The sequence below is a fragment of the Anopheles stephensi genome, unplaced genomic scaffold (assembly GCF_013141755.1).
Source record: "Anopheles stephensi strain Indian unplaced genomic scaffold, UCI_ANSTEP_V1.0 ucontig378, whole genome shotgun sequence".
Taxonomy (NCBI): Eukaryota; Metazoa; Arthropoda; class Insecta; order Diptera; family Culicidae; genus Anopheles; species Anopheles stephensi.
Window position 1 is genome coordinate 42472 of NW_023405322.1, and position 21994 is coordinate 64465.

The 21994-nt window shown below is 43.9% G+C and overlaps 1 protein-coding gene across 1 annotated transcript in view; it reads right to left on the minus strand.

The window, feature by feature from the left end:
* Window positions 1-7107: 7107 nt before the first annotated feature.
* LOC118516700 (neural cell adhesion molecule 1-like) overlaps window positions 7108-21994 on the minus strand; it is a 40342-nt gene continuing 25455 nt past the window's right edge. The window contains exons 3-12 of the mRNA XM_036062647.1: window positions 20622-20939; window positions 20400-20551; window positions 20142-20286; window positions 19869-19999; window positions 19597-19756; window positions 19295-19465; window positions 18784-18906; window positions 11815-12126; window positions 11451-11731; window positions 7108-10749 (exon numbers count right to left, since the gene is read on the minus strand). Of these exons, the coding sequence (XP_035918540.1) occupies window positions 10201-10749; window positions 11451-11731; window positions 11815-12126; window positions 18784-18906; window positions 19295-19465; window positions 19597-19756; window positions 19869-19999; window positions 20142-20286; window positions 20400-20551; window positions 20622-20939 (2342 nt within the window). The 3' untranslated portion in view covers window positions 7108-10200. The remainder of the gene's footprint in view (window positions 10750-11450; window positions 11732-11814; window positions 12127-18783; window positions 18907-19294; window positions 19466-19596; window positions 19757-19868; window positions 20000-20141; window positions 20287-20399; window positions 20552-20621; window positions 20940-21994) is intronic.

Here is a 21994-nt window from a genome sequence, read left to right on the forward strand (position 1 = left end):
GGTATCTCGGGATTATTACCTTGGTCTATTTGCAAGTTGTTAAAATTTTATCTGAAAAGTTAATTAAGGAACTGAAAGTAGAAAAAAAGGCTAATATTTTCCGAGAATACTGTGAATAAGTCTGAGTAGGTTTGTATGAGAATATGTATATCAGTATAGTATTTAAGAGCATTAGCTAGTAGAAAGAATTATTTTAATATAATGTATTCATGTAAGCTGTAAGTATTAGGGTGAGCGATCCAGAAATTTGTTACATCTTTGTTACTTTACAATCTTTCTAAGTTACTATTCAATTACTTAGTGTATTTAATTTCTGATTGCTTGATGGGTCATTCATAATGAATGGGGCAATGTTCTCGTTATCCTTCATAGATAAATGATCAGAGAAATAATCCTGAACCAATCATATTCATGAATATTTAGTCATTTCATCAAATTGTCGAAAATGAAAACCAAGTATCAAAGAGTTAACATCATATTCTCCAAGAGCAAACATGCTTAGCAAACACAAAGCAACAATCGATTGTTTAATTACTTCATTCGCTTTATGTATGGCCTGTTCTTCAAAGACTTATTTTTCACTAGTGCAATAAAATCACACCGTACAATATAGCATCGAAGCTTGGGTTTTGTTTACCTTTTCTGCACATTTTAATTCCAGGTTTGTTTTTGTCTACGCTTTTGTTTTCTCTAATAGTTTTCATCAATGTCCATTTTCGTCGGCCCTTCGTTTGTCATCCCGTACACGTTACACGGTACGGGATGGATTGCGCAAGGGCAATAAATCAATCAGGTGTGACAGATTTATTGAACCATACGAACGGACCGGGAATTGGTCCGGGAAAATTAAACAAACGCACCCTCAAAACCTGTGCTAGTATGTGTGTGTGTGTGTGTGTGTGTGTGTGTGTGTCCCTCTCGCTCTCCAGGAAGCGTAACAACAGCGCGGCAACAAGAACAACCGAATTTCGTTTCTACAGAGCTGTACAATCAGTGTACGCTAAGAGTGAGGGCGAAGAAAAAGGTCCGCAAATGGCAACGAAAAAGAAAAGCAACGCAAAATTTTCACCATCCATCTGCGTCTCGTTTTGCTTTCCCGGATCCCCGTGACCGTCGATGGCCGCGATGGATGATGATGATAGAATAATGAAATTTACGAAATGGAGGCGCCTGGTGCGTTTCACCGTTCCACAACAACAACCAGTTTATCGAACAAAGAGCGCGTTGTGCTTGGCCACTCCGTCCCGATCAGGTGGAATAAAAAGTAATCCATCTAATGGTCACAATTCCGAGCAGCACAATCTGCAACCTCAGCTCAGTTGCTATGAGATTTCTAATGCTGTTTAGGTTTATAATTCGACCAATCCAAGCCCCTCGTTGCCACCGATTCTACCCCCACAAAATTCGTCGCACAATCGGAAAAAGTCTTCATTAAAAACGGTGATGTTTGGTTACATTTGGGATGATTTTTCCACTTTTGTTCAGTTCCACAAAACAAAGGAAACAAAAGTTCCTCATCCAGTGATAAGCATCATCATCGCTCCTAGCAACGAAGGGTGCACAGGTGAGTAGCAATCACTGATATTGGAAGTAAGCCGGGAGCCGGGATTCGCAAGCTGTGACAAAGGAAAAAAAAAGGTGGCTGTAATTCGGCATGGTGGCATACGAACGAAATCGGAACGCAAGCCCCAGCCTGTCCCAATCAAAGTGAAAAGTTCAGTCGCGATGACAAAGACACACCCACCGAGAACCGGTTTTCAGTTAGGTGACCTGCATTTTAATTTTGCCTTCCCCCCAGAGATCAAATTGTTTGAGATCAATGCTGGGGTAAATGTTTCGGTCCGGGTTTAAAGTGTTCCAGAAGAACTGATTAGTTGTAGAATATTTTGGAATGATGATCCGAGTTCAAACTTCGTGATTTTATTAATATCATCAGGGATTAAGTAAAGTAAAACACATTTACTAAATATTAAACAAACTGCCAAGACCAAAATCATTAATTATTCCACCGATGCAGCCGAACAACAAAGCCACTCATTGAACATTCATGTTGAATTTAACGTTCATAGGCACGCACCTTCCAGTCGGTTGTAATGTACGTGTTGATAATCTAAAATACATGTTCTCGTCCAAAAGGCAAACACATTTATTCTTGACCACAACCTGCTGACGAATCTACGCATCGTTTTTAATTCATTTTGGCTCGCACCGATTGTATGTCTGGTTTGTTAAAAGAATTCCAGGTTAAAAACACATTCAAAATATTTAGTGTGTTTAAATTAATAAAATGATCATTAATTATTCTTGGCGAATATAAGCCTCAGGTTGCTTTCATACCAATGCGTAGAAATAGATTAAAAATTCATCCATGACGCATTGTGGATTTGTTTAAACTTTTGCCATTAAAAGAAGTAAATGCTTTCCGGGAATAAATCTGGTTGGATTTTAAATCCCTTGTTCCATTTAAATCTGCTTTCCACGTGTTATCCTACAAATTAAAGGATTACTTATATACATTAAAGGATCACAGTCTTTTAAGTGCATCGTGTGCTTATTACGTTGAACATTGCGTCATAATATTGTCTTCAGCCGTTTGCAACTTCTATCAAAAGCATGGGATGAAACTGATTTAGGCATCGTATCATTTCATTATTATCACCGTTGAGTCTTCAAAAAATCGTCTTATAAAAAATTTAAACAAGAAGTTGGAATGAATTACAAAACTCAGATTTTGATTCACTAGTAAAATGGAGCGAAAATCGTTGTTTTATTTAGTAATTCAAAAACCAATCTGCTTTTCCTCACACATAACAGATTCATTAGTACTCAGGGTATCAAAAGTGAATTTGGACTGAAATTTTGATCTCGCTTCGAGATTGAGTGATTCGAGAGTCCGAGAGGCCGTATCATGCCTTTTTTAGGTTTTCTTGATTTAAATTTACAGGGAAGCGGTCCATACAATATTTTATTCCCGGTCTTGCCGTGTGAAGACTAGCGCTGTGTCCGTTTCTTCCACCGTATATTTTGTACATCTTGATTTCAAAATCCCTCCAAGAAGTTTGCCTCAAGTTACTGTGTATCAAAATGAAACTAAAATCAATAAAAGAAATCAAAAATATATAGGAGCGCATCAAAAAACTTCCGGATACTGTTTAATGTTCCAAAAACACTTTTCTCCCATTAAAGGGGAACCAAAGCTCAACAAAAACTAGTCCGTAACGACTTCCACGTGAATAAATTGTAATTGAAAATGAATCACAAAAAAGGTAACATCGATACCATTTTTGTTTTTTGGTTCAATCTTACAACGCTCTTTTTGACGATCGCCGGCCATACATTAACCGTTTCAAAAGAAATTTATCTATCCCGGTAACCTTTCACCGGAAAACCTTCTCCAATGGAGAGTGCTTCCTTACAAAATGGCGCCGGTTTTTTTTTCATTGTTGCCATTCATTGTTTTACCTTTTTCGCACCCGGGGGTGCGGGAAACCCCTTTTTTACGACCATCCGTACGAACACCTTTTTGCTCGGCGTTGCTGCTGCAAACAGAAATACGTGTCGTAAATACGGCTAATTAAATGAAATTCGATTTTTCACGTTTCATTTTACCGTTCCACGAGTTTTCATTTCGGCTGGGCCGCTTTTGAATTAATGTGTCATTAACGTTCGAAGTTTGGCTGCCCTTTTTGGTGGTGAAATTGAAAATCGCTACGCTACGAAAAGGAAGCACAAGAGCGGTGAGGAAATGAACGAAAGAAAGTACGTTTGGCGTGTAATGCAGCGTACAGGTGGTGGTGTGGAAAAATCAATTTCATCCAGTGCCGGAATTGGCTAGCAGATGGAACAACGGAGCAGCAAAAGCAAAGCAAAAGAGAGAGAGAGAGAGAGAGAGAGAGAGAGAAGAAAACGATAAACAATATTCGTGTGACGGGGCAAAGCTGGCAAATGAATGGCATCAATTGCGCTGATATATTAATGTAAAATTTGTTTTTAATATGCGACACGACGGCTTATTGGGGACAGAGCGAGAGAGAGAAAGGGAGAGCATATTGCTACAGTCAACCTGAAGAATCGGCCAATCCGTGTCAATGGTGGATGAAATGATTGTGCTTTTTTTGTCGGGACGCAAACAAAATAGAGAATGAATGGGATGAGATTGAATCGCGTCATTGATTTTGAGCACGTCACAACACAAAACGGCTCCTAATTGTAACAATGGATGTTCAATTAGTAATTTTTGTTCGTATGGTTGCGTTCTTTTCAGATTTTATGTATGTGTTTGCCAAATAGCCGAACTCATTTTTACCTTTCAAATAAAGGAAAATATTAAAATTTCAAGCACATAATCTCGAACGACCGGCATGGATTCTTACCAAATTGCATGCAGCAATCATAGAAATCAACCCTTTTATCTCTTCTGAACTCATGCAATCCGAAGCGTGGAACAAGTGGAAGTAATTTACACGGATGCTCTATAATATTGTTTCTTAAAATTAGATCACTAATTTGGTTCCAGATTTCACCAGTTCTTCGATCTAGCGTGGTTCGCGATCACACTTAACTGTTCACAGCAATGTTAAGGCGTGGTGACAACTTTGTGAGGGTTGCTGGGAGGCTTAGCTTCACGATCGCCGTTGTTCACCAAAAAGCTAATGAGATGGTGATCTACTGGCCACTGTTACAGTAGCATCATCTCCTACGAAGAATTAACCACCGCTACAGTTTAAGCCGGGCTCTCCATTAACGGTCTCCTGAACCAGTCTTGGGGCGGTCCGGTGGCCGAGGCGATAACGGCGCCGGTCTTCATACTGCAGGACCGGGGTTCACTCGCACCTCGAAAGCATCGCTGTTGCAGGCGAGCAAGGATCATCAATAATGCACCAGCTCACTGTGTCCAAAGTTAAGAACCCATAAAGCTTCAAATTTAGATGGTGGGCCATTGTTAGACGACACATGAATTCGCCAGTATTATATGGTCCAACTGTTGTTGGGGCAGCTCGGTGGTAGAGACCGGCGACAATGGTGCCGATAGTCATACGGCAGGACTGGAGCTCAAATCCCATATCGACCGTTCCCCCATAGAGGGGTCTGACTATCCAAGACCTAATGATGTCTAGTAAACCAGAAACGGCAGGCATGACCTAAAGGTCGTTAGGCCAAAGAAGAAGAAGATATGGTCCGGCTAGAATCAATTCAGAAAAAATACTCGTTATTATCTACTATCATGGTCCCGTGAGGCTTCATATCCTGCTGTACCGTTATACATAGATACCCTTTACATGGAGTAGAATTCCTCAACCATAGACGAATAATATAAAATCACATAGTTGCTTAGAAGCCAGTAACGAAATGATAAATTAAATGTCCAATAGGCGATGAAGAACCGGGGATCTAATCCCATCCGGACCGTCGCAGTACTGAATATATAGCGACTAGTAAATAAAGCCACGAAAAGTCCGAAATGGTGGGCCAAAACCATTCGAGATTGTATTGCCAAGAAAGAAAAAAAGATAAATAAGAAAAAGGTGTTGAACAGCAAGCTTGTTAGGGCTAATAAATCAATTATAACATAAATTCAAAACCAGATATTAAATTCCTATAGCATATCAGCTCTAGATCTGCATAATGTATGGAGTTTTCAACACCTTTGCGTAAAACGCACAATGTTTCCGTTGAAATTCGGACACCTGTCTACAGAAACCCCCTTGTCTCCAGTGTCCGCTAGGACGCCACTCATTCATCCAATCAATAACAATGAAAAACTTCACGCCGACCCTTTGATGTGGTCGCGTTTCCCCAATGCATCGGTGAATTTAATTGAATACTTTATCTATTGTACAACCAACTCGATTTGACTCATTTCAGGTCACACTCGTTAGCTCGATTTTCATTCGCATCGCTTTCGACCGCCGACCTACCTTATCGTGGTGTTCAGTCTTCGAACGGTGAGGGCGTTTTTTCCGCCATCGCCGTGTTTGTTTTTGCTCTTCCCGATGCATTTTTCCTTCAATAACACGCTAATAATGCTCACCTTTCAACCGTGTTACGATTACGGATCCCACTCGGGTCAACATTGTTTGCGTTCGGGAGGGGGAAGGGTTCGAATTTCCGTTTTCCTGTTTACCCCGTGCGAAGAAAGCGCTACAAATAAATTAATAATACATTCATTTTCACAAACACACAACCACACACCAACAGATGTATTGTATGTAGCGGTCGGTATCGCACAGCTCCACAGAACAACGTGTGATTTTATCCATTTATTTAAATTAATTTATTTAATTTAAGGTTTTAAACAGTTTTGTTCCGAGCTCCGGATGTGCGTGGGGGATTTCTGTGTGTGTGTGTGTGTGTGTGTGTGTGTGTGTGTGTGTGTGTGTTCGAATCCATCCTGACAGGTAATAAGTGGATTAAGTTCTTTCATTCCATATCCGGTAAAGCACACACCGGATTCAAAGCGATTCGCCATCATTGCTGGAATGGTACTGAGCCTCAATTTTCCCGTCGAGCGAAAAATTCGTCATCGAAACGAAGGAGGATAACACGAAATAAGAGCAGCACGGAATCATGTTTTATAAATTTATCTATTTTATTTACAACTGCAATTTTTATAATCATATTTTTGCGCCCAACACCGCAACCCACTCGAACCAACTGAGCTTAAATTTGCGTTTTTCTTTTGATTATCCCCCCATCCCAGGAACGGGGCATCGGTTCTCGAACCACCAGCGTTCAATCTCAACCACATAACATGCCGGCCCGTTTTTCTGTAACTAATCGATCGATGCTTTAACCTACGTATTAGGACCTTTCCATCGTACCATTCAGCTGTTCTCTTTTTCTCTCTCTCTCTCTTTCTCTCTGTTTTCCACCCACCGGTAGCCGCTGGCGTCCTACAATTGAATGTGACGCACTTGTGAGACCTCAGTTATTGATAGTAATATCTAGGTAAAGAATGCAACTTTTGATTTTGTGTTTGTTTGTTTGGTTTTTCTCTCTCTTCTCTCGGTTTATTTTAGCGTTGTTTTTGTATCTGTACGCTCTCGTTTCTTGCTGATGTATCATCATTCTTCGACTAATGTTTGTGATGTTTGTGGGTTTTTTGTGTGTGTGTATCGTTTTGGTACGGTATTATTTTACATATTTACAGTTCAGTGAGCGATAGTGATGTGTATGTGTTTGTGTGGTTTGGTTCAATGGACAACATAGCTGATTAAAGGCCTGGTTTAGATAGTCGCAAACGCTCGAAACTGACGGTAAAGGTAATTGAACCATTTGAAAGGAAGTCGGTGCTGACATTTGACCGGGACTGTGTGTTTGATGTGCTTTTCATGTAATGTGCTGCAAATCTATCTCATTCTGAAGAATTCACTCAGGTTAGAGCCATAAGATTGAGGAAGAAAGGAAAGGGCCAGGCAATTGAGTTATATTTCCATGCTTTGAAATGCATTGCGTTTGGTGCAGAGATCGCTCGCTGCTTGTTGCTTATAAGCTGTAAGGCATCGTGATATGGGAAAATAAATTTCAAATTGTCACTTTGTGCGGCTCGGGCGGGAAGTCATATACAGGGTGTTCAAGGCAAATTTGACAGCTGCTGTTCTGATTGGAAACCTTGATTGCCGTGAACACAGGTGAACAATTTTCAAGTGCGAATACATTGTTTAACGCGCTTGAATAGTAGAAACGACTCACGTATATCATGATAATCCGCGCCGGAAAGAAGACATTATGAAGGTAATGCAGTGTTCCTTGAGTACCAGCAAATTCAGTCAAAATGGGATGGAAAACATCTACGAGAGTTTCAGAATTTTTTTGAGAAAGAAGAAAGCCAGCAGATTGCTTTCGATCAACGCTTTTTAGTTGAAAATTCCGGATAAGGCTTTCTCACTCCTCGGACCTGAGCCCCTTGGACTATTTTGTTTAGGGCAAGGTTAAAAGAGATTCCAATAGCACATTCAGCAACACCAAAGAGGTATTAGTCACTGAAATGATATCCGTTTCAGCGTTCCTTCTCAGGGAGATGGTTGTCAGGGATTGCTCCAAGAAGTCCGTTAGCAAATGTCACAATTACCTTGAACACCCTGTTGTTGTAGAAGTGCCTATTGTTTTGGTGGGAGCTTAGCTCACGCGGTATCACTTGCCTAACGTTGGAAGTGTCTTTATTCACATTTACCATAAGTTTCCATCGAGTGGAAGTTTTCAAATGGCTGGAAATTTAATATCACGAATGAAACACAGGTTAAGTAGACTCTTGAGCATGCCAATATAGTATAAGTGGAGTCTTTCCTCTCCAGAGTAATATTTACGAATTTATCAGAAAATATCTGAAGGAGCTTTCACCAAAATAAATACATATAATGAAGGAACCTTTCTACTGACTTCACTTCTACAATGAAGTGGGTCCAGCCCACTTACTCAAACACTTTAATAAAAATTAAATTTGAAACAAGATTACAGGAAAATAATGAACAATTCTTCGGAAAAAAATTAAAATCAGGAATAAAATCATAAATAAATGGGAAGTTCACAACATCAACAATAAAACCCATCACTGCACTAACGATTTTCACACGTATCGCAAATAAAAATAAGAGTTACCATACCGACCATTCCGATAAACAGATGCCCCCCTACGCGAAAATCCAATTTCCCTCGACACCACACCCATCTCCCTGCTTGCGTTTCCCACCGTCAAAATCAGTACAACGAAAGGAAAAAAAGCTGGGAAGAAAACATCCATCATCGATTGTGTTGACAGCTGTAACGGGCGCAAGAAGCTAGAGCACAACACTCACACAAACACCGGAACATGTCCTACTACCGCCATAGCCAGCTTCGCGCCAAGATAGTGGCTTCCGAGGACCTTGGCGCACCTCGCGATTCCGATAGCAAACCTTTGTGGGGGGGGAGGGGTGGTGGTGGAAGAAAAATTCGCCATTTTTAACGTCATCAATCACTGTCGGGATGGAGGGCCCGTGCCACACACCGGCGATGCACTGCGTTGTGCCAAACCATCGTTATGCAACACTCAACAGCGACACATTCGCGAGGATGGGAAAGATACCTGATAAGCAGCATTCTGTAGGTGGGAATATGGGACTCGTAGAAAGCCACCCCCAAGGAACACACGGCCATCCCTGATCTAATCGAACGTGGGACAAGATGGCTGCAAGGAGCGAAAAAATCCTGGCGCAAATAAAACGTACGTCTTATCTCGGTCACATCGCCGTGCTCACTTGCCACATGTAGCAAGTGTGCCTTATCGCGATGGAGATCGATTCCCTTTCTCCGGACATTCTGGAACATCCTGGAATATCCTTAAGTTCATCTTGTGTGCAAGTCTTCAATGTGTTTGTGTGTGGTTGTTTTTAATTATTCGCTAGCTAGAGTGTTTTTGTTGCTTGGGTTTTGCTAATTCTTTTAATTGCATGTGAACTTTTGTGTCTTTGTGTTGCATTAATGGCGATGTTGTGTTCGGTTTGTGTACAGAATAATTTTGTCTCTTGGGTGTCTAAATTTATCTCAAACGTTTTTGCTTTCATTTGCTCCGATTTTGTTCTCTTAAATGATCATCTTTCGCTTATATTTTAAAGATCCCTATGGGCATTTTCACCGTTGCTGTTTTGTTTGGCTATTCTTAATCTGGGTCCGTGTCAGAAGATTGAAAACCCCGACGTTAAATTGTTCCTAGCGTGACTATGAGTTGAGCCAGTTGAGCTTACACTGCTATGTACACTATTTACAGACCAGCCGCTGGCCGGCTGGTCGATTGCATTATGTTGCATCGGGAAAAAAGCTCACTAGTGGTTGTTCTGTTTCTTCTTCTTGACTCTTCCCGGCTTTGCTGTCACGGTTTTGTCCATTTCGCCTCACCTGCGCATCACCGCTCACAACACACGGAAACGGTCTCACTACTACTTCACAGCGTACTCATATCACAAACTGATACACCGGTGCGTGGCGAACGTAAAGCGAACGAACGAGTCCTGCTTCGCAGCTGCGTGTTTGGTCGCGCCGTACCGGACCACGGGAGACAATCTGGTGGCTTCCATTGGAAGCAAACCCTGGATGGGCTGGACTTAATTAGGTTTTGCATTGCACTACCAAGGCCCGCAAAGCACGACACTCACGCACGGTTCCCGGGGTTTACGCGGCACACTCTCACAGGGCCGTATCACCGACCCTGTGAGACTCCTATAGTCATACGGTGCTTTCGCGTTTCATCATGAGCGGCGTATCGGCGGACACTTCGTCCTCGGGTAGCCCGATACATACCCGCGTCCGTGCCGTCGGTCCCAGATGCTGCATGGCGATCGCGGACGGTGGTGGCGGCGGCACCTGCCCACCCGGCGAACCCTGGTTGCTGGTCACGGAGATGGCCGTTATGTTGCGCACCCCAGCAATCGTACCACCGTACGATGGCCAATGGTGAGCGTTTGGGGCCAGCGGGCCCGGGCCGGTACCGCCCGTTACCGGGTGCCGGGGCAGTGTGCAGGTTGTGTGGGTTGCCGTCGTAAAGGTCGAGGGCATGTGGCACATCGACACGTTCGTGATGGAGTTGGAGGCTTGCGGGGTGCCGTTCCGCAGCGTACAGTAGCCGAGGGTGGAGGAATGGTTGTTGGCGTGCAGGGCGGCTGCCATTGACCCACCGATGAAGGTTTGATTGGGGGCGGTGGTCGTCAGCAGCAACCGGCTCGGACTGTTTGTGTCAATGGTCGATATGTGTTGTCTTCGTTTGATGTACTCCATCTGTGGAAGAAGATCCCCAAAACGATAAAAGAAAGCGGAAAGTGTTAATCGACTGTTTTTATACGAGATCATCAGATATTCTAAGGCTATGCACCGGAGTCCTGACAGGTCAGGTTTTATGTGCAGGATCGAGCATCAGTGAAAGTTTCTTCCACGATGCCTCTATAACCACGACAAATCTTGGAGTACGGCCTCTGGCTTTGTTGATTTGACTAATATACTCGTAGCTGAAAACTGATAATCCGTTTTGCTGCCCTGCGTGTCCCGGTTGTTCTGTGCAAAGTCTGACACCGCTACCTCCATGTCCACCATGAACACCAGACCAGAGATTGTGAGTCAAACGAATGAGAGACCATATTCGTCGAAAAATTGCATTGGCATCCGAGGTCATACGGGTAGTGGTAACGATAGAACCGATGTCTAACAGACCTTAATCTCGCCGAAAATGATTATTTCGCTACAGAACATTGAAGAATTAAGGAAGCCAAAATTCCCTAACAAACCCCTTTCTGAGCTCATTGTTAGAAAGACAGAGAACAGATATTTAGAGGTTCTAAGTAATGAGTAAAATCATTCCCAATTTACACCCGCTCTCAACGGGACTTCCAAAATCCATTTTGTATATCAAGTCCCCCATTGTTCACATTATCTATCGTTTCTTTGATGTGATTTAGAACAATCACGCGCCACACCCAACGCACCTGATCATCCGAATCGATGGTGTCCGGTATAACGTCCGGATTTTTCTCGTCACTCTCGTTGCCGTCGTACTCCTTGCTGGCGACACTTTTATCGCTCGGCCCGGGCGACGATGTCCGCACGGTCGTGCTCTGGCCCGTATCCTTGTTCCGTCTACCGCCGGCACCGCACGGGAACTTCAGCGCCAGCACAATGGCACAGCTGCCAATAAGTACGGCCGCCGCCAGCCCGATCGCTATCGACAGGGTGGGCGTTAGGGGTAATGGCGATCGGGGCCGTTCCACTGTAAGCCAGGGGAAAATATGTAAAGCAGAAGAAAATTAGTGATCCAACAGGTTGGTTCGACCGGGGATTCTTCATACGTACCCTTTTCCGAGTCCTTCATTTGCTTCTCCGGCAGCCGCTGGGTTGCGGCACTCATGACGTACGGTTCCGACCGTCCCTTCGAGTTGAACGCGTACACGGCCAGCTGGTAGATGGCGCTCGGGTGTAGATTGGGGACCGTGAACTGGGGCACCGGTGCGGTGTTGTTGAAGCGCATCTCCTGCGAATGGCTGTCACGCAGCTCGAGAAAGAAGGACTGGGCCAGTCCACCGTTGAATCCTTCGTAGCAACGGACGGCCAACGACGTCATGGACACGTTCGCTACCGTGCAGTTGTGTACTTGATCTGGCCGACCTGGAGAGAGCGAGAGAGAGATAGAGAGAGAAAGCGAAAAACAATGTAACCGATGAGATGGAAGATATTATCCTTGCACACCCGTCTGTATGCACCGACCGAAGAACCCAATATCCCGAACTTCAATGCTTGGTAAACGGGCGAGCGCTTATTGCTTGTTCCGTGCCACGTGGGACGCCCAGCTGGTAGAATAAAAATGGACGCTCGTACATCTGGATGGCTGGTCGGCAATAAAAAGCAGCTCTTCCAATTAGGACCTTCACCGGTCCGGACGATGCAACCCAGCCCGTCCGATCAACGTTCGATAAACCTCCTGGCCAGGTGATGAAATGGATGTTTCTTTGTAAGTGCAATAGAAGCAGCAACAACAAAAAAAACATCCTCCATTTATTCCCCAAATTCCCAGCCCGGGAGCAGGGGCGAATCCATGCCGTTCCTTGGAAAGGTGAAGAGTAATTGGTTGTTTGTTAGCTGCACAAATAAACTTTCCAAAGACGAATGGGTGACAGTGGACGGTCGGTTGGTGCGGGAAGATGCAGGTTTGGCCGACCATACGTGACGGTCTTGACAAGACGTGCATTTTTGCACTCGCCCTTACACAAAAGTAAGAAAAATAAGATTTACTTCCCACTAGCAGCTGCAAGCTTTCGTCTCTGCACAGCTGCAGCTGCACTTTCACGTGCACCAGGTCGAGGTTGATGAAAAGTGATTCCTAAATGGTACACTCTCGACACTTACTCGCCGTGGTGTGGAATTGTGTGCGATTTTCCTCCCGTTTTTTTGTTGGTCGTCTGCGTCACAAACAGCTTTCCAAAAAGGAGTGTGTGTGTGTGTGTGTTGAGCTGCACTTGCATTACGCCAAACTTGGGCGCAAAGGTCCAACTCTTAACGCGGGAGGGCGGCGGAAAAACACGGGGAAATAAGGTCCCACTCGAGAGTTTTCCACAAAACGTGGTGCCAAACAACAACTTCCAGTGCAAACAAACTAACATCAAACTTCAGTAAACTTGGGGCAAAAAGGGCGGCACACTTCACTGCGGATCGTCCAAAAGAGAGGGAGAGAGAGCGAGAGGGAGAGCGAATGTTTTCTCCGTGTCGGCGTGTGGGCACTTTTTTTCTTCTTTTCTTCTCCATTTTTTGGGTCGTTGTTTTGCTCCCTTTTCACCTACTAAAACGACCACAAACAAACCTCGAAATGAACCTCGCTTTGAAAATTTGCCAAAGTCACCACAAAAACATAATAGTGCTGACGATGCTGCTGCTAGTACTTCTACCGCTGCTTATTCGCAGTTTGCCAAGATTGGGTTTCTTCTGCTTTACGCCAGCCCGAATTAAACTCCATTCCCCGGTCTAGCTCAGCAATGGGTGGGTTGGATTGGACGGACTTTTGCTAAAATGTTTGTTTGTTTGTGTGTCCCGTATATGCCATTCTCTCCCGGCAGCTCCAGATGGGTTGGTTGAGTTTACAGTGTGTACAGGCTACTTTGCCCGGTTTCCATTTAAATGCGGTATTTAGCCAAGGTAATCTCGCAACGCTACACCGTTGGCTTGGTCGTCATTTGGGCTGGTGGTTGGGTGGCAAGCACGGCGAACCGGTCGGTCGGTGATGATAACATAATGATGTGATGCATTCTTTGGAGAGTTACTGGGCCCATTATTTGCAGCAGCCGGTGTGTTTGGGGTGTGTTTTGTTGTAAGCACACTTTATTGCTGCACTTATAACTGTATCAATCTAAGTGTCTTGAGAGATAAATTTAACAGATATCCTCAGGTCGATTTATCAACTGGTATGGATTAATTTCCCTGGATTGTGTCGGGGAATCGTCGATTGACAAGTTTACGCAAGCTTATCGGAAAAACGCACAGTGAAGTTTAATAATTAATCGGCTGAGGCGGCCTTAGCGATAGAAGCAATTGTGTCCTACATGAGTCATCATCCTCGGAAGGTATTGCTTGAATCTATTCGTTGGTATTAGTGGAACTGGTTCTTGGTAGGTTATGAAAATAATACCAAGAAATAGCATTGCTACGAAATGAGAGCCCTGGTGCAATCCATTCTCGGTAGTATTCCACTACTTACTCGTATCGTTTCTAAATTTACATTAATACCCAAATATTAGGGTAAGCATATCTTAAACATAATTCCGTCCTTCTCAAAACTTGTGTGGTACAATATGTCGGATTAATCATCATCATCAACGTTTCAGACTTCGACGATTGCATTGAGTGGCATTAATGATTGTCTTAGTTCTTCTACTAATGCTTGATTTTGTTCTTCGAACTATTCTGCTTTTACTTTATCGTCTATTTGCTACATTATTTGCTCTACTACTTCTAGTACGCAGACATGTCTATAACCTTGAAAGGTCACGTCCTTAAATTTCTTCTGTGACTTCATTTCATCCGTCTGGATGGATCTTGACCCACGGTTTGGCCATGTGAAGTCGGTTTTCGTTATCAGATATTCAAGATATAAATAAGTTATATGTGTGCGTCGGACGTTCATGTGCTTAAATACTGTCCACCATGTCATGTGGAATTATCTTAAAATTATTTCTCAATTGTCAATAGTGTCGCAAAATAACTTGATAATGGTTTATTTGTGAGTAAGAATTTAGGAAAGATTCACGGTAAGGAAAAATGAATAAATTTTAAGATTATTTCTATCCGAATTCATCCGATCTTCGCCTTCGCGGGAGTGTATGCGGATTGCCTTACTGTAAGGCGCAAACAGTTAACAGGCTCGAGAATCGTTCATCATAAGGCTCCTTAACTGTCCAGCGTTACTCACCACTAAGCTAAACTGGTACATGATTGCCAGATTTCAAAGCACTTGGGCAAAGCAGACCCGCTTCTTTGTATATGATAAAAATGTAACGCTTTATGTGATGTCTTTGAGCCTGATATTCCAGCTGCTGATTTCATTAGTCAAAGTCTAGCGTTTGACCAACACTACTCGTAAGCGTTGTTTTCGGTTGCGATGGCTAAGCAGTCCTTCGAATTATAAAAATAATAATAAAAGTTCAAAATTCTACTATCAATTAAGCTTTAAAATAAAGGAACACATAATTTTTTAAAACTTTAGATAGTTTGCGTTTCAATCGAAATCAATCAACTCAAGAAAATCTTGGCTCATCTGTGTCAGTTTATTAACAGGAATACATTTATGAAATACACAATGAAGCAGTTGGGATTGTTAAAGCACTTTCCTTTCGGTTTTACCAAAAAATAATATTCAAACTATCGATACATATTCAGCATCTACAAATGCAAATCCGTAATGTGTGATATGCAGCTATGGAACCTCCTTGCTCCAATATCAAGTCCGTCGTTGTGACCTTTCCTTTGAATTGCCTTTGTCTTCATTCTATTGTTGCCTTACAACATCCGGAATATTTTAGCAAGTGGAATTTTCGTAACACACTCACTGCTATCATCACACGCAAACACACAATGCATATTCCAAGCAATAGTCTCGAACTTTAGACTGCCCAATGGCACACAAACAGGTGTGCTACTCTACCTTTTCTTCACAGGTCGATGATTCTTTTGTTTTCAGCAGGTACGCAAGTACGCAACTACAAAAGGGTACACACCGGTCGATTCTGTCATATCTGTACCTAACCCTTTGGCTCATCACCCCTGACGTTTGGTTAACCGGACTCGGCGATGACGTTCGAAGCTGCCACACATTGAAGCTAACGTGTGGCTTCTTCTGTCCGTTCCTTCCTTAAACCACTGGACATGCAGTGATGTTACGAAGCGGTAGTTTAATTTTAAACCAGAAACCATCATTTCCATCTTTCGACCGGTGGTATCACCGTTCGCTCTAAACCATTCGTCCCTTTCTACCAAGGCAAGATCTCTGCGAGGGTTAGGAAAGCTTTCCCATGCACGAAACTCTACCATCAAACGCATGTCTTTCCGCTCATAAACACACAATGTGCAAACCGTTTTTACTGTGTGTGTTCGTCGTCGACTGGTTCATGGTTTCACGGCAATAAAACATTTGCCGGACAGGAACTTGAGGCTGGGTTAAAGGAAGATCTTTTTGCTTCTTTTTTCGGGTGGTTCATTCCGGTCACAACGGGCACTGTTTCTTGGGCTTTAATATTTAACTCTCCGTATGCTCTCGTGGACTCTCCTGGGGCTCGAGCTTCATTTCCTGTACATCCGGTTGGAAAACCCTTTTTTTCTGAGTGTGTGTGTGGAAGAACTACGAAATAATACCTCAGCGGAAGCACCCTTGGGTCGTTCTCACCTGCCAAAGAAGCAGCAGCAGCGGAGACGAAAGGCAAAACAATTTGCCTGACAAAAGATGAGCCAGGATTATGCTCGTTAATTTAGTAGGTACAGCGCTCGGTTTCGGAGCGGTGAAACAATTGAACGGAAAGCTTGAGTGGATTGGTGACGTGTATTTTATACCTTTCGGTGCTTACGGCCATTGTATGAGAAAGAAGGTACTATTTAATACAATATTCTCTAGTGTATGAGCTTTTAGTCAGCAGCAATGCAGTCCTCCGGAAGACCAAATTCAGAGTGGTTTTGTTTTAGAAGGCATTTCAACATGAAATAAATCTTCATGTATTCTCTTATTGAATAAAATTCTCTAGAAACCTATTTCGTTTCTACAAAACTCCTCCTTGAATTTACAGTCAACTCATTCGTATTTGCTTTATGATGCTTAGAGAATGCTGAGTACATATAGGTATCAGTTGCTGTAAACAAAGCTGTCAGGTGTCGTATCGCAAAAAAGAGATTCTCCGAAAGAAAACTTTGTACACCGCTTTACGCCCCAGATAGCCAAAGAATAAATGTCGTTAACTGCAAAAAGGTATTCTATTTAAATAAGCAAGCAAAATAGTTAATAAAACGAGAAGCACGGTAAAACAGGTTGATCGTTCATCAACGAAAATCCCCGATAGCATCTAATCAAGCATCCGACTTAAAGTCTGGACGAATAGCGCGATAAGTAAAATTGTGTTCCATAGTGCTTTCTCCTACATGCGCCGAACAAACGGCTGGGATGAGGGAGAAAAAAAATTTATTCAACGAATACCTGTTAATGAATTCCCTCCCGGAAGGATTTATTTTTGATCGGTTAGCCCAAACAGCTAAACCATAGCGAGCTATAGGCAGGGGTTCACTCGATCGTACCGAGTTTCATCAGCAGCTCAACGCTTGATTTAGCAATATTCACCGGGTGATTTCTCATCTTTTTCGATGGTATATACTAGCATATAATTAGATTCTACATCTCCGTTCCGTTGTTCGGCCTTTGATGTGAACATTAGATTTTCACCCGGTTGATTAATGCAATATGCTACGGTGGAAGCGTTCTGCAATAAATATGCTAATCTATTCTTGGGGTTTCCCGGAAGAATGTTAGTGACCCGGAAACAAATTTCCAAAGCGCAACGTGTAAAGGTTTCAATCTTCTTTTCCCGGACCAAAAAAAAAAAAACGAGGATACTTGCTTATGATTAATTTCATTAAATTTAGTTCCCTTACAGTGAACGTAGAAAACTAGCAAGGAAAAAGTTTTGTGATGAGGAACAACAACAACAAAAAAGAGCTTCACATTTCAATTTTAGTTTAGCGTAAACCAATTTAAAAAGCACAACTTATGTAAGCACACGTCGCTTTGCGCTACTTCCAATTAATTTTCCTCCATGGTAGATTACATTTTTCTCCTGCAAAAATACACAATTCATAAACCAGTTTGTAGAAGAAGAGAAAGTACACGGAAACACATCAACTTGCTTTCTGATAATCAAGTTGATTAGATGAAACACTCGGCTCTCGTCGCTCGGTCAGAATTTAATTTCGAACCAAACTCAACTCATCTCATCGCCAGCAAGCTGAAGTGATCGACAGGCGAGCTAGAAACGTTGGAAACCCGTGCTCGAAGAAGTACTAAAAACAGCTAATGGATCTCTCGTTCTCAGTAAATGTTCCGTTCCATGTTTTAGGTGAATTTTTCCGCTCATCATCAGCTTTCCAGAAGCCATTTTTACTATTTTAGATATGCTATGCCTGTTTTATGCTTGGCGTAGTCAACTCATTGCTCTATCTAACTCACTCCCAATTATTGAAGGCTTTGGAGGAAGGCGATCGATTGCAAAGTCGATTGGATTATTTTCCGAGAAGAATTTCTAGTTCCTGCTCAGTAACAAAGTCGCGACATAGATGAGACTTGCCTAACAAGCTTTTGATGAAGCAAGTACCATTTTGAACGCTTTCCCGTGGAAGTACCAACACTTGGCGCTTGATTAAAGCACCCTGACTTACTTCAACAAAATCTTCAAAGCTCCAGAGATGCAACCGCTATAATCTTGCTTATCAAATAATCTTTTTTAACACCCCCACACACCGCCAAACTTATCACAAACACGCATCAAAAGCTCCCTATTACTAGGATAAAAGCAATATCCTAGCCATACTTCACCAACACCAGAGAATACGACGAATTGAAACCGTGTACAGCATGAAACAAATCTTTCACCTGAAGGCGCCACACAAAAAACTTTCATCAAACCACACAACAAAAAAACCCCCGAGTGAAAGTTATTGCCAGCATCACCAGCATGCTCGATGGGTGGCTCGATTCGGTCGGTTCATCGTCTTCCACGGATGACCCGTTGACTTGCAACTTACCTGCAGCGATGATGTGAAACACGCACGGTTGCCGTTGCTTGCCGATCTTGTTGGTGGCCGAGCAGAGCAGCGTACCGTAGTCGAGCTCGGTCATTGGCGTGTACGATACGATCGATGACGTTCCTGCGTTGGGCACATCATTTATTTGGCCAGCACCGAACAAGCGAGCCAACATCGGACCGGCATTTCCATGGGGAAGAAAAAGAAGTGCAAGAAAGGGAGAGACAAGTTAGTGGAAGTTATGCAGCTAACTGGAATTAAAATGAACCTGAACGAACGACCGTAACGAACTACTGCAGGGTGTAGATTGGATGAATGGCCCGAAGGCAAATCTTCCCCACACCGTTTCGCTACATGATATTACGTTCTACAGTTACTTTAGGAAAATTCTCTATATCAGTAATGTGTAACAAAAAATTTAAGCCAGTTTCTATGAATTAGGCAACTTTACGGAACAATCGCTCAAGAACAAGGTGCATACAGTAGACGGTATCGGAAATATATACATTACCCAGTCTGGAGATGTGGCTCGCTTGCACATCGATGCTCTCGGCTGAATTATTGAACGTCCACTTGAACTCCACATCCGGTGGATTAGCATCGACGACGCACCGTATCTCGGCGTTTTCCTGCTTGGCCACGCCGTACACCCGCGGCTGGTTCGGTGCACAGGTCGGTGCATCTGCGAAAAGGGGCGAAATGCAAAACGACACAACACTCGTCACTGGCACTGGGGTAACTATGTGACAAACTCGGTCGCACAACACTGCCCACCGGTGGTAAGGAAAATGAAAAATTCAATTATTCACTTACACATCACGTTCAGCTCGAACGTCGGGCTGCTACCCTCACCCTCGGCATTGAACCCCACGCAGGTGTAGTTGCCGGCCGTCGTACGGGAGACACCCTGCAGCACCAGTGAATGCTTGCTGACGATGACGCCCTGCGATATGTTGCGCGTTAGCGTTTTGTTCTGCAGGATTTTTCCGATTCCATTGTTTGAGAGATAAAAGAGAGAGAGAGAGAGAAATAGGTGAAATCAGTCGAACTAGGAAAAACAATGATCCAGAACGCGGCCTACTCACATTGTGCTTCCATTCGACCTTGTAAACGGCCGGATGTGCTTTGACGATACAGTCGAAGTAAACGTCCGTACCCTCCCGGATGGCGTTCGGGTCCAAGGAGCTGCCAAGCCTCACGGAAGCGTCAGGAATGTCTGCAAGTGATGGGTGGAATCAGAGTTGACCGTAAACAGGGGGTGCGGTTTTACCCCAGCGGTGTGTGTGTGTGTGTGTGTGTGTGTGTGTGTGTGTGTGTGTGTGTGTGTGTTTGCTTGCTAGCCTTCCGCCCCTACTTACACTGAATGTCCAGCTGCCAACCATCCTCGAGGGCATCGGACTGTACGTAGGAATTGTACGCCTTGCAGGACAAATATTTGCCCGCATCGGTTCGGTTCAGCACGATGGATAGTGTGCTTGTGGTTTGGTTGCCGTCGGCCGATGTCTACGTTGCGTGCCCGGGGAAACGGAAAACCGGAAACCCAGAATTGTTAGTGTGATGCGATGGTGTTGTGCGATGGTGACACGCGTGGTAAACCACTGGTTCACATTACTTACGGTTTCCTTGCTTTTGTCAAGCCGCACACCGTCCAAAAACCAGGTGATGGAAGCGGCTGGCCGTGAACCAGCACTTTGGCACAGAAGGTCATATCTTCGGCCGGCCGACAAGGGCTGATGGGCGCCGATCAGTCTTATGTTTAGTGGAGCAACTGCGGGATTTAAGCGTTGGGCGGTGTTAGTGGTACAGAACTTCAAAACCGGGACCGGTCAGTCACTTACAGTTCATATCGATCTGGACGGACTGCTCCACTGGATTGGCCCGGGCATGGTTGGTCGCCCGGCAGACGAGCTTGGTGTGCAGGTCCTGACGGGTCAGCGGCCCAAGCGCTATCTCACTGCGAAGGTGCTTCCCGAGCGGCATGTACTTGGTGTCCGCTGTCATCGGCACCGTGTCCCGGTACCAGGTGACGGTTGGCGTTGGCCGTCCACCGTACACGTCACAGCGCAGCTTGATGTTGTCCCCTTCGCTGTACGGTCCGGCCACCGTCGTACGCTCCATGCCGAGCTGATCCCGTATCACCATCCGCTCTGGGGGAACTGCATACAATCAACGATCGTCACACGTCAGCCGAAATTCGCCGTGCAAAAGAAAAGGAAAAACAAAGAGAGAAAGAGAAAGAAAAAGTGTTAGAAAAGTAATAAAATTACTGATGTAATAAAACTTTGTTCCTCGTTTTACACGTGCAAACCGAATCATTTCCTGGAGCATGGTTGCAAGCGGGCAATTTCGCTCTCTCTATCTCTCTCTCTCTCTCTTTCTGTGGAAACTATCACAGTTCTCACGCCCTGGAACCCCGACACACCGAGCAGGATGTGTACTTAATGGAAAATCTTGGAAAACTTTCTCCCCGTTACCACCCGGAACGAGCAACCAAGCAATTTGCTTCCTTTTCATGGCACAATTCTTATGCTTCCTGGTCTGGCTGTGTGTTGACCAAAAACTTTGCCAAACGCTTGTCGTCTGCAATGGGGTTGCTCTCTCTCTTTCTCGCTCTCGCCTTCTCGTGTCCCTTGGATGCAGTGTCTCATTTTCTTGTGCACTAATTTTAATGATCTGCAGTTTAATTACGTTTCCCCAGCCCTACGCCACCACGAGTTCTCCATCCGCCTCTCCTACTTGCTTGCGGCATCTTGGCTGTAGCTACACCTGTCCCAACGTGCGAAAAGAAAAGGGAAACTTCAGATCTCCTTCTCGAAAAACACGCTTGACCCAATCGTAGCACTTTCTGGAGCATAATGAGTGGAACGTTTTTGGGACGGGACGAGAATCAAATGGTCGGGGTAAATTAAAACACGAAATTGACACTCACGAATGAGTACTTTGACTATGGCTAAGTAACGCTGGCTGGGAGCTCTAACCCCAGACCCCCTCGGACCAGTGTAATGGAGTTGCTGGAGCGTATTCTGTCGCTTAATTATGCACTGCAGTGAATCTGAAGACAGCATAGTTAAGCATCTGCTTTGAGGAGCTCCAATACTGGAGATTGTGAACTTGGATTGGTTGCGTTATCCCCTCTATCCCTTTTTTTGGCAGTTGCATGGTTTATTGAAATTTCCGTAATGAGGGTGCATCCGTTTCGAGGGATTCAGAC